General features: G+C 33.8%; 1 protein-coding gene across 3 annotated transcripts in view; it reads right to left on the reverse strand.

Annotated features, from left to right (window-relative positions):
* The window catches only part of TLK1 (tousled-like kinase 1), a 160,380-nt gene that overhangs the window by 63,734 nt on the left and 82,634 nt on the right, over positions 1–14,012 (reverse strand). The window contains exons 4-9 of one of the 3 annotated variants that reach the window (XM_011945924.1): positions 7,976–8,051; positions 6,798–6,860; positions 5,023–5,069; positions 2,852–2,947; positions 1,502–1,591; positions 166–258 (exon numbers count right to left, since the gene is read on the reverse strand). In XM_011945924.1, coding sequence (XP_011801314.1) covers positions 166–258; positions 1,502–1,591; positions 2,852–2,947; positions 5,023–5,069; positions 6,798–6,860; positions 7,976–8,051 — 465 coding nt within the window. Of the gene's footprint in view, positions 1–165; positions 259–1,501; positions 1,592–2,851; positions 2,948–5,022; positions 5,070–6,797; positions 6,861–7,975; positions 8,052–13,378; positions 13,512–14,012 lie in introns of those variants that run through there. The other 2 variants (XM_011945927.1, XM_011945926.1) reach the window with 2 other exon arrangements.

Below are 14,012 nucleotides of genomic sequence, written 5' to 3' on the forward strand. Positions count from 1 at the left end.
GCCCACCTTGACCTCCCAAAGTACTGGGATTACAGGCATGAGCCACCGTGCCCGGCCTAGCTACAGATTTTTTTTTTTTTTGCAATGCTAAGTATTTTCTAAACAGTTTGACTGTTGCCAAATAATTTATTCAATTTTTTTTCCCCTCTATGACTCATTACTTACCCTGAGCAAATCATCTATACGTCCCTCCTTCTTTTCCAGGTCCTGGATTTTATTACTTTCTAATGCTGCTAATTTCAGCATTGTGAGATCAGTCTAAATGAAAAAAGTTATTTTATTATCTCCATTATATATGTTGTTTCAAGCAAACACAAAACCAGACTTTACTCCAAATTCAAAAGGTAAAGAAAAATATATTTGTGTGCATATGTAAAGTGAATCTCAAAAAGTTTTAGTGCAGTTTTAATAACTTCAAGTGTATAAACGCTACAGACTTACCAAGAAACATCTAGAAAGGTCAATTACTTAGAATATTGATGTCCCACATTACCATTCAATATATCCGCTGCTTTGTGCTATACGTTCCTCTAGCTGACTTTTTTGAATTTTGCAAAACCTGTTTTAAATTGATGAGTAAAAACCTATCTATTTATGGTATACAACACAATGTTTTGATATATGTTTACATTGTGGAATGGCTAAATCAAGTTATTTAACATGTATCTTTTTTGTGTGTGGTGTGAACACTTAAAATCTACTCTTAGCAATTTTCATATACACAAAATACTGTTTTTAACTGTAGCCCCCATGATGTATAATAGTTCCCTTGAACTTATTCTTTCTAACTAAAATTTTATGTCCTTTGACCAACATCTCATGCAGCAAAACCTTTCATGATCTACTCAGTGGATGAAGGAATGTACTTGTAATCCTAGCCTCAGGATCATCCAAAGAAAGAGGTTTTGATACATGCACAACAGTTTGGATATGACCTCACAAATAAAATCTAATGGAAATAAACTGGCAAGCTGAGGTTGAAGAGTGACATCTACTCTACTCTCCCAAACCCCAGTCTGAGAAAGTGCCATTCAGAAACTACCACATGTTAAAAATTAAAATGAAGAACTTAGTGCTCAAAATTCATGAAACTAAATAAGTGTAGAAAATATACAAATAATTCAAATAACTTTTATAATTTGCCACATGTATGTATTTACATAAATACAGTCAAATGAGCGGCTTTAATGTACACTTACAAAAATTACAGCAGTTTCACAATATATCAATTACATATACTTGGAAATTAAGTTCAGAAAGAATCAGTAAACAGAAGTGACACGTTATGGTTGTTTAAAGAGCTGATAGTAAATTGTGTGTTTCAGTTTCTCACTCCTTCCTACAAATTCTGTTGTTTTTGTTTAGTAATTACTGTTATGTTTCTTGATGTGTAATTCTGCTTTATGACTACATATAAAACAAACAGACATCTCAGTTGTTAGTAAGTTAGTCAATGGTTTCTTAGAAGCCATGGGAAAAAAACAGTTTAATTATCATTTACCTGAATAATTTTAAAGGATAACTGCTTTGGTTGTACAACAGGGTGGTCCCCAAATGCTAATGCAGTAGGAGAAGGACTATTCGGTCGAACCTAAAAAAATTATTAAAAATTTTGTATTAGCAAAAAAAAAAAAGGTTTCTAATTAGCAATAATTAACATTTCTGCAGAAGTTTCTATCAGAATAATACCTACATTGAAACATAACTGACTTTTAGAAACCTTTAATCACCATTTATTCAACAAGCATTCATTAAGTACCTCCTACATAAGACCCAGTGAGAAATACGATATATTCCCTGCCCTCATGGAGCTTACATTCTAGTGCCATAAAAGAAATCTTAATGCTTTCATACTATTTAAAAAAAAAAAAAGGCCAAATAAATTATTCTGGAAAATATTAAAAATTTATTATGATAGTTCAAAAAACAAACTTAGTACTAGGGACAATAATACATGCCCTTATGTAGTTTAATATCAATTTATTAATGAATTAATAGTTTATCTGGTCACTAATTCAAAAATACACTCACTGAAAGCAGATTATAACATTGTATCAACGCTATCACTACAACTCTTAAAGTTACTGTTGAATCTTACGCCTCACTTTATACACAGCAATGTGATATCCTGAAAGGTACAAAATGAGTAAGACACAACCAAGTATGTCTAAAGACAAGGATCAAGAAGGGGACACAAGAAATAAAAACAAGGTGCTTGAATAAATAAGTGAAACTCTGATTCTTTAATTCCTCTTTAAATTACTGAAAACCAATATTGTTTTTCTAGTTAGATAATGAACTTTCACACAATGAAAGTAAATTTAAAAATGAAATCCAATATGCAAAACAATGCATATGAAAGAACTATATCTAAAACGTTAGCAATAAACCGAAAAGTTTAAGATAATTTTAAGTCCGTGATTCTTTATCTATACTAAACTACATATCCTGCCTTTTTCTTAAGGATTCCCAGAAAGGAATTATGCTATAATTTTAGTGCTTAAGAAATTCAATTGTTAAGGAAGTTATAAATTAGGAATCAACAACTGAATACAGACTGATGCAAGAGTATTCATGTTAGTCCCACAGACTAAACAGGCATTCTTTTAACAGAAACAATGCTTCTTGGATATAATTACTTCAGAAACTCTTTAAGAGGCTCACTTCCAGAAATAAAATTCTAATAGCACCAGATAATTTAAAAGGATTTAATTCATGTCACAGAAATAATGTATTAAAAGATAAATGCTAACTTATTTAAGTTCTCAGTAAAAAACAACAAATTATAAAACTTATTCAATATACATAACCTCCCAAAGACTATGCATGAAAAACTTGAAAGATGACTTACAGATGAGGAAGGAGTGGAATGTGAATGTGAATTTTGAGGAGAACGGATTGCAGGAGGTATGCCTCTTACTGGACTTGAGCCATTTCCACCCTGGTACTGAGTAAAAGAAAAAGGAAACATTATTATTTACCGAAGCAGGCTCAGACAGTTGTTATTTCAGATATGACATTAAGAATTAATCTAAATATACCTAATTTTAAAATAAGTAGTCATTTAAATGGATCCAGAACAAAAAAAACCTAAGGTCAGCCAAGTCCTAAAAGACTGAGAGACTACTGATCACACGAACATGACAAGACTGTTTTATAAAGATCCTTATTACTCTATATTCTTACTATCATCTGTTATTTTGGTCAACTCAAAGACAAATAAATTCCTCCAAAGCAATAAACATATTTTGTTTTCCCCCCAAATCTTAGCACAGGTTCCCTACAAATGTTTATTGAGCCATATAGTCCCTAATCCCAAGAAATTCCAAAATGTCTACACATAGACCTTAGTGAACATCATCAACTATTTTAAACAGAACATCGGTCTCAAGATATCCAAGTGTTCATGGCACTATATAAAAAGAATTATAATAGGTCCCTTCCCTCTAACAGCACAACATCCTTAAAAAATCAATTCTTCTGTACAAAGTGCATGACTTAGCTGCACATGAAGAGAAATTAACTGATCTGTTCCATAGCTACCTTTTCCCTTATTTCAAGTTTCCATACGGGATGGGAAAAGAAAATAACTTACTGCTGCAAAGTTCCTCTGGGGGTGTGGATTACTGTCCACTTCATCATTTCTTGTTTAATTACTTACATGAACAGCACAGATGGGGACTTCCTAGCATGTTCATTAAACAACTTCCTGCAACCTAGGGATTTTGCCTTATTTATTTTACCAATAGAGCCTAGCATAAAATTTAGCACACAGTAGGCATTCAAGAGACATTTGTTTATTTGAATTGATCGTACCTTTGGCAAAGGTTCTTAATTAATGATATCAGTAAGTGACTGACCTCAACCAAAGAGCAACGTATATCATGGTCAGCAACTGCTTTACTTTAGATTTTACAAACTCAAGAAAGAAAGCAGTGGTGGATTAAAAAAAAAATCAGCCCTTTCCTTAATCAGCCAATTCTGCTCTCTCAAGTAAATATAAATATTTTTCAATTGAGTAGACCATGTTTGTTGTTTTAATAATTACACTTAAAAATTTTCTAATTTAAAACGGTAGCCAAAAGTGTTTCTATACAGAAGCAAGGCATCATTCCAGATTGGGTAAGAATCTAAATTTATTGTTTTCGCATTCTCTTAGATTCAAGCCTCTATCAAATACTTAATCTCCATCCACAGGACTCAAATGTTGTTGTAATGTGATGAAGTCTGTATTGATAATAGAGAGAATTTTGAGCTGGAGAGCCAGGGAACTTTAAGTTCTATTCTTTACTCCTCAATTCAGAATTTGCCTTAAATGGGTTAACCCATTTATGCCTAGTGTTCTATTATTGCTCAAGGTCACTGCTGCCAAGGCCTGACAGAAAAATTCGAAAAATTACAATGTAGGCTACTTTACATTTCTGGGCTTCAGTTTCATCATCTGTAAACTGAAACACTAATATGTATTTTGCCTATCTCACAGGCTATTATTAACAACTATGTGAGAAAGTATTTAGAAAACAATGGGCCGGGCGCGGTGGCTCAAGCCTGTAATCCCAGCACTTTGGGAGGCCGAGACGGGAGGATCACGAGGTCAGGAGATCGAGACCATCCTGGCTAACACGGTGAAACCCCGTCTCTACTAAAAAATACAAAAAACTAGCCGGGCGAGGTGGTGGGCGCCTGTAGTCCCAGCTACTCGGGAGGCTGAGGCAGGAGAATGGCGTGAACCCGGGAGGCGGAGGTTGCAGTGAGCTGAGATGTGGCCACTGCACTCCAGCCCGGGTGGCAGAGCGAGACTCCGTCTCAAAAAAAAAAAAAGAAAACAATGAATGGCATCCCAATGTAAATGTAAATTTAATTTTCCTAGAAAGAAAAGATATCACATAGTAATAAAGTAATAAAGCTCTGCTCTAATCAAGCAAGTAATCAAAAGGTGACCTGTGCTTCTAAGAAAATATTTTTAGCTCACAGCAGAATAGTACTGAATTAGGAAAAGGAGATAATCCTCAATGAACTTACTTCAAAATAGTCGCTAATTTTGTGGCCACGTCCCCCAATACTTTTTCCTAAAATATAAGAAGCGCATGATGTTAGTAGGGTACTGATGGGCATCAAAAAAATACTAAAGAGTCCGCAGGACATCAGCTGTCAACTTCACAAATATGAAAATCAAGTGACATTTCAATAGAGACATGCCAATTTTTAAAAGTTCCAGTTATTGGAGAATCATACAAATAAATGATGTAAGTGATGCCCTGTTTTAAAACTACATTATTAATACTGCTTAATAACTACTAATTTCAGAAAAGCAAATCAGTAAATAAAAAAGTAGCGATTACATCACTGACAAACTAACCTTTACCTGTAAATAATAAAACAGCTTTAGTTATACAAACCATAACATGATTCCTGTCAAACTGACAGTAACACTCTTCAACAGGAATGTTATTTTGTAAAATGTATTTTGATTTTCTAAAAACTATTCCCAAATTAAATAATACAATGTTTTTTAAAAACTAGATTGTAAATATTGCTCATATATGACCATACTGACAAAGTGAACTAGCTCATTAGAGATCACGTTATTTTTTAAATATTTTGCTCTAAAATGGATTCTTCATCAGTCCTACAAGTCTTAATTTAAGAACATGCTAAGAAATATGGTGTTTACAGATGCTTTCTTAGGGGAGAAGTAGCCATCCTTGACTGGAACTATATAGAATACATGATTTCTTCAAGATATCACAAAGTCAAAAGCTTTGCTTAATATAAACAAACACATATTTATCAATTCAATGCTGACTTATTTCATGCATTCATTTACTTTATTTAACAAATATTTCTTAAGTGGTTACTATGTGCCAGCCATTACTAAGATGAAAAACAGTATTCTTAAAAGTTCAACAACTTTAAATTTCTTCTTGGAACAAGGTGGGGGGAATTTTTAAAAACGAAACAAGTATTCAGGATTACCAATGCTACCTAGAAATTTTGAACATTACTTCTGCACAGATTTATTTAGAGGTCAGAGATGACTGTAAACATCTTATGCTAAAGGAACTTCCCTTCTGTCTATAATAATTTCTCCGTAGACTGTAAAGAGGTGCTATATTTTAATGAAGACAGATGGTTTTGGTTGCCTACTCCAGAAGCTATTTCCCCAATTCTTTTTCCTTAATTGAATGAAAATTTTATTCTGTTAACACCCTTCACCCCATGTGGCACATGTAACTTCAGAGGAAGCTGACTCCTTCCTATACAACTTCCACTTCCAGGTCCCCTTCTCTCCTTCTTATTACAAATTCAATTTTGTTCAAGTATCATCCCTTCTCCACACAGGCTGTATGTTTAAGAACTTAATTCCATTTCCTCCATTTCCAGTTTCAAAGATGGGCCTGATTTTTTTTCTTTTTTTAAATTTCTGACACTATCCACCTAAAGATAGCCTCATTTTTTTAAGGCAATAGTACCTCTGTTGGTCATACTAGTTTTGGAATGGACATATGACCAATCTAGTCCATAAGATCAGTAGTTCCCCACCTTTTTGACACCAGGGACCAGTTTTGTGGAAGACAATTTATCCACAGACTGCGGGCAGTAGGGAAGATGGTTTTCGGATGAAACTGTTCTACCTCCGATCATGAGGCATTAGATTCTCATAAAGGAGTGCATAACTTGGATCCCTTGCATGTGCATTTCACAATAGGGCTCACACTCCTATGAGAATCTAATGCCACTGCTGATCTGACAGGAAGCAGAGCTCAGGCGGTAACGCTCACTGGCCTGCTGCTCACCTCCTGCTATACGACCTGGTTCCCAATAGGCCGAGGACTGTAAGACCGGGAGTTTGGGGAACCCTGCAGAAGATGAGAGGAGAGGTCTGCTTTGGACTTGAAGTCAAGTTTACTCCAAAGGAAGGGGGGAAAAACACTGAAAGCCAGACTAAAGCAAATATAAGTAAGGAAGGTGAAATGAGAAAAAACCATTTAGGCAACCATCCTAAAAACAAAAATAATCAGACAATTCTGCAGATGGCAGACCACAAAGAAAAAAACATGGTTAAACCAATCCAGAAGCCTCATCTTATTTGGGGGCTTATTTTTGAGTTTTTAGAACAGTTGAAATCATCATAATTATTATATCTTTACAATAAATAAAGCTCCAAGTCCACTAACTACAACTTGGGGGAGCTACACTAAGACCAAAAAGGAGCTCAGTGTAAACTGAGATATAAAATACAATACACCTCAGAAAAGGCACAAAAATGACTTACCCCTTCCTTCCACAAAGACAGTTGCTGCAAATATATTCCTTGCTTCCAGTGTGCCCTATATACACCAGTAAGTCATGGGTTCACAGCCACAGATCTTATGGCTAAAGATTGGCTCCAACACATGTAACATTATGTATAAAGTCATCATTATACATGATTTAAGAGCCTAATTTATTATATTTAATTTTGAGTGCTCAAATTAAATGACAGTACTATTTTTCTATTCATTATAAGACATTTAGTTTAATGAAAATACTTTTCTTAGCTCATATCACAAAAGGTAGGTACGCAAGAAAGGATGGAAAGAAAAACAGATGCTTTAACTAGAGTCTCATAATTATTTTTATAGCCTTTTTTTTAAATAAAAAGGAGAAGTTTAAGTAGTTCTGTTAAAGTGAGATTGAAGCTTTTATTTCAAAAACAAGTCATTTCAATACAATACATATAAAGAACGAAAAATGAAAAGTCATAAGTTAATGCTTGCCAGATTTGGATATGATACTTGTCTTTCTAGGACCCAAATGAAAACAATAAGGGCAACACTGAAAAGTCTCAGAGCAATAATTATACACTAACTACCTGTGCACACACCAAGATTTACAACTTCATATTATTTTACAACTAGAATATTAACTGGTTAAAAATTAAAACAATTAATTTTAAGTGTCTACTAGGCTCTGAAGGAAGATGTGTGCTTACCCTGACTACTTTCATTCTGGTTTTCTGCTTTTCTCTTTCTTCCCCTGGATGATTCCGATTGTTTCTTCTCTGGTGTCTACAGAAAACAAGATAACAGATCTTTAAACGACAGTTTTAATATACAAAATTATCACAGTCAATATAAAACCATGTTTCAAGACCAAAAAAATAGCATTCAGTAGTGCTCAAGAGATGTTAATATACTGTTATTTAGACACAATTTATTTAAAAGATAAAAATTCCTACTGTATAAATTTTTAAATTCCAAGTAGAGAAGATCTTGTACATATCATCTGATATTCAGTTACAGAATTTGACATAAAGCGGATGAAAAATCCTAGAGTAATTAGCCTTGACAAGATGACCTTCCAATGCTTAACTGGATGAGGGGGGAAAAGTCACCCTAGTGTTTCCTATTAAGTTTTTCCTTAGTTTCCTACTACTCAAACATACTTAGCGTATAAAAGTAAACTTGGATGAGAAAAAAAGGGGCAGAACACAAACCTGATATACACAATCCCTACTAAAAAGGACCATTCACTTAAATGCCTGGCAATTATCCAACAATTATAGCCAATTCACAGATTATGCCCTAGATAACGGATCAGTAAACTATGGACCTGTGGGCCTAATCAGTTTGGTCACCTGTTTTGTATGATCGAAGCAGTTTTTACACTTTTAAATGTTTGAAATTTTTAAAATTGAAAACAAAAAGATTATTTTGTGGTGTGAGAATTATAAGAAATTCAAGTTTCAGTATTCCTAATAAAATTTTATTGGAACACAGCCACACTCTTTCATTTAGGTATTGTCCATAGCTGCTTTTACATTACAACAGCAGAGCTGAGTAGCCGCAACAGAGACGGAATGGCCCATAAAGTCACAAATATGTGGCCTTGTACAAAAAAAGTTAAGAGATCCCTGCTCTAGATGGTGGCTCTGGTTCCAAACGACATGTGTGTTCCTATCTTTCATTAGACTGATACAAGTAATTTTTCTGAAGTTTGACAAACTTTCCTGCTTAGTCAAAAATTAAAACCAAGAGCAAAAGCACAAGGCAATGGCACCAGGCCCTCAAATTCTAGAAACTTGGTAAGCACCTCTGGTGCCAGAAAAATTCCTGAACTTCACAGGAGCTCCATTAATATTTGATTGAATGAATGAATCTTACTAAACAACTTAAAATAAATCTCTTAAAGCATCATGGTCCCCCAACAATGAAGGGATTTAATACATATTTTTATGTCTCTGAGTGGGCCTACAATTAAATATATGAATAACAATAATACACAGCCTAATTCTTACTGAACACATATTGTTCCTCTAAGTACCATCTTTAAGTATTTAAAGTTTTCTCACCTCTATTTTGCCAACAAGTTAACAGATTCAGAGAAGCTGCACCGAATGTTCATAGCCTCTGAATTCTTTAAAAACAGATGTTACATCTTCTCCCCACCTCACCCTCTTACCCCACTCCTAGCATACAGTTATTCTTGATAAATACATGAATGAATATTAACTAACTTACTCAAGGTAACACTACCAGTGTGGCAGAGCCAGGATTCAAATCAAATTCAGCTCTATATAATTCTAAGACCTAAATGCTCTTTATTTTTTCTATGATATCTTACATCAAGAACTAATCTACTGTATAAAAATATTTCAAAATTTTAGTGTTTGTAAATAAAACTCAATATGTCCAATGAAATGCCGGTATGTTTTCACTTCACAAACCAGAAGTCTTACAGAAATCCACCATAACTGGCCATCTACTCAGGAGGTAGACTGATGCACCAGCAATTTTGGGTAGGCAGTTTACTACTTTCGTTTCATTGTCAAAATTACCAAACTCAAACAATAATCAATCTTCTGTTTTCCCAGAAATAAAAGTATCACTACATTAAAAATTATTTTAAGTTAACATTTATTAAAGAACCCTAAATCGGCCAGGCGCAGTGACTCATACCTGCAATTTCAGCACTTTGGGAAGCCGAGGCGGGCAGATCACGTGAGGTCAAGAGTTCGAGACCAGCCTGGCCAACATGGTGAAACCCTGTCTCTATTAAAAATATAAAACTTAGCCGGGCATCATAGTGCGTGCCTGCAGTCCCAGCTACTCAGGAGGCTGAAGTGCAAGAATTGCTTGAACACAGGAGGCAGGGGTTGCAGTGAGCCAAGATCACACCACTGCACTCCAGTTTGGGTGATACAGTGAGACTCCGTCTCAAAAACAAAAGAACTCCAAATCTATGTTAAAATAAAAGATCCCCAAATAATAATTTATTCATATCCTTGCTAACTTAATTTATATTAAAAAATAGAGTCAAGAAAACATAATTTTTCAGAATACTTTAAGGTTAAACTAATTTTTTAAGCATGGCAGGATCCTATTTGAATTCCATCTTAAATCTTGACTAGGTACTCTTGAACAGGCAAAAATGGGGGGGGGAACCCATACAAAATGTTATAATTCTGAAACAGTTATATTTAAAAAGCATTTTCTAGCTAGTAAACAAATAAAATGTAAAGTTCAAAATGGTTCTGTACCATTTTCTAAAGCATATCCTAAGGAATTAGTGTTCAATGACAGGTTGAGAAGGCTATATTCTAAATGGGGGTGAAAGGGGGTGAGTTCAAATGGGGTAAACAAAATTAGATTTCAAAATGCTAACATGCATTGGCTATCTCCACAAAAGGGATGAGGTGGGAAGATACAATAAATTTTCAAAACTTATTTGAGATAACATTCGTTAAATACTTCACTGGATATGCACTTTAGGATATTTAAGGTTGTTATTTAACATATAGATTACTTAGTGTTTTGTTGTTTAACATACAGATTACTTAGTGAAGGTTTTTTCCTCTGAGGCAGAATTTCCCAGTGTAGAGGTATGGGACAGTCCATTGGCAAAAATGTCTTTTCATTAAACCAACCAAAAAGCAAACAAATGCATTATAATTATAGTAAAGAAAGCAACAAGTTTACCTCCTTTAAACCAGAGAAGAATTTATAGATGGAGAAGAAAAAGGGTAACAGGACTAAAATTAATTTTAAGACTGCTGTGCCCCAGAAGTTATTAAAGGGGAAGGAGAAGGGAAGGAAGTGAGTGGCTGAGTTAAGGCTCTAGCCTACCAGAGACATATTCTATGTTACCTCTACCGTGAATCTGCAAACACAGCATCTCCTATTTTAATACTGAGATTCCAGATGAGATTTCCTTCGAAACAACAGTTCGGCAGCTTTTAAAAAAAACTACTGATCATGACCAATGATTTCCTTGAGGAAATCCAAAGGACATCAACCAGGCCACGTATGTATTTGCTAAGGTATACAATGTGCACATATCAAACATTTTATATAGAACATTTTCAAGATTGCTCTTGCTAATAATGCTGTCATTTCTTTCTTTTATTCTCTATTTTTTCTTAACTATCCTACTATAAATAGACCACTAAAGAAAAGATTAATATGGAATGCAAAACAATAGGTTTGGCTTTGAAGTGAAGATGAAAAGAATGCAGTAATTATAAAAGGTCAAAGACCTCCAATATACAGTGAAACAGTCGTTAGGAGATAATGAAGAAAGGAGAGCCTAGTACACTTTAAATCAAGTTAGTTGTGTAAATGTTAGATCTGTAATTATATCAAAACCTAAATGACTACTCTGGCATTTAGATACTCCAAGATACTAGTGTGAACTTACACAGTATTTTCTACCAGTTGAAAGTTTGTTGAAAAAACACAAAGACAAATTTAAAGGACTCAAGAGGTGTAGTGATATAATTTAACTAATCCTCCAGTTTTATTTGGAACTTAGGTCAGTGATTATTAATCAAGGTTTTTATAACTAATCATGTGGCCTGCTGGTTTTATCTTATAATAAAATATGAATGAGTCTTTCTTCAATGTAAATAAGACTAAACATAAGAACACAGGAATCTCAATGCTGTTACAGAATGAGGGACAGAAATCAACATGAAATATTCCATGAAAACAGATAACCACATGTATAAGCCTCAAACTAGAGAGATATTTAAAATTATGGAAATAAATGCAATACAGAAAATTTAACAGTATACAAAAAGGTATTTTAACAACAACAAAAAAAGAAGGGGTGGATATTAAAGTCTGTTCTTCATTGGGCCTAACTGAATAAACAACAAAAATCAGGTATCATCATTTCTAAAAAAATCACTATAGTTAATAGACACAGAATATTTCAATACTTTTTGTTAAACAAGAAAATACTTTAAAACAGAAAGAAAAGTTACTCTAATATTAAACAGTATCCCTACAAAATATTCAATCTTCAAACCTAATAGAATAAATCTTTTTCTGATAGATCCATTCGGCCAAAGACTGGTTTCAAAACTGCAACTCACTGGCTATTCTAATGATTCACACTCGGGTATCAAATTCAAAGCTACTGTAATTTGAACAAATGGCATGACAAACCTTTTTGCTCGCAGCTGGTAAAACAATGTTCAATTTTTATCCACATTTCTAGGCAAAACTTGTTGAACTAGATGTGAGACAGGAAAATGCTTGCTGCCTTGTATCCTATTTACATTTAAATAAAACGTGTTCATGAAATATGCACATTCAAATTCAAGGATGATTGTGAGCTGGTATGACCTGAAATTCACATAATCTGTCTCTATCCCAGAGTTAAAACTTTAATATTGATAACTATTATCTGTAAATATTTACTTGAACCTTTGACCTCTAAAAGAAGATCTCTATTATAATGTTAATTTTAATATTTAGTAAAAAAAATTTATGTATGTAAAATTTTGGAATCCTATCATCAAATAAAAGCATTTCCTTGTAGTTCTAAGTAAATCAAAATCATTGTGTCAGCAATTTGGAGTTTAGTGTATTTTCTGCTGTACTGCCTTTATTGTTTAATAACGTGTAATATAAAAGATGGTAGAACACCAATAAGAAGAAATTGGGTAACTACCCAACTAAATATGTGCTGTCTTACAGGTATATTTAAAGTATGTCAGCTCATACATTTTTGTAAAATTTTTGTAAACGTTGAAGGACTCTCTCTATTTACACATGCACAGCATTCACAACCGTATCAGTACTCCAAAGAAATGTAATATTAAAACAATTACTTTTACGCTTAATTTTTAACAACTACCTAACTTAACATCCTCACATTGTGACTTCTGAAACTCCCATCACTTGGACCCACTGCATTCATACATGTTTAAAGGAGTATACTAAGTTTTTAATATTGATGAAAATGATTTTGTCTGTTATTTTCTTATCACTTACGTAGTCTATTTCTTGGCATTTTCCCTTCTCCGGCTATCCCTTTAAGGCTTTATTTGTTAAATAGTATATACCATAAAATTAGAATAATGTTGAACTTTCTCCCCTACTCAAATTACCTTGCCAGTAGTTTTCAAATCATATAAGAATAAAACAGCCATTTAGAACAACTGCTGAAGGGTGGGGGGCTGGGAAGTAACATTTTCAGATAATTTATTCTGGAAATGTTTGCATTTTGAGAGTGCTTATAATAGTCAAATTCAGAGCTGTGGTCTCATAACTTTTGACCCATTGTGACACTCACAATGGAATAATATACTCCTGTATCATACCCCTACAATTCCTTTGAACATGACTCCCTAGGTCTATACAGTCATTTCTCTGGTATACACACTTTTAAATGTAAGTGCTGTATCGCAAAATATGCACACTTAGATTTTTAAAGATAATGCCAAATTGCACATTCAAAGCCAGTATCAACTGACATGTTTACATTAACACTGTATAAGACTACTCAACAATCCTTTAAGATCTGATGGGTAAAAAAGTGTTACTATTTTCTCTACACCAATACAACATTTTATTATTATTATTATTATTGTACTTTAAGTTCTAAGGTATATGTGCAGAACGTACAGGTTTGTTACATAGGTATAAATGTGCCATGGTGGTTTGTTGTACCTATCAACCTGTAGTCTACATTAGGTATTTCTCCTAACGCTATCCCTCCCCCATCCCCCACCCCCTGACAGG

Source organism: Colobus angolensis, unplaced genomic scaffold (assembly GCF_000951035.1).
Source record: "Colobus angolensis palliatus isolate OR3802 unplaced genomic scaffold, Cang.pa_1.0 Scaffold247, whole genome shotgun sequence".
Classification (NCBI taxonomy): domain Eukaryota; kingdom Metazoa; phylum Chordata; class Mammalia; order Primates; family Cercopithecidae; genus Colobus; species Colobus angolensis.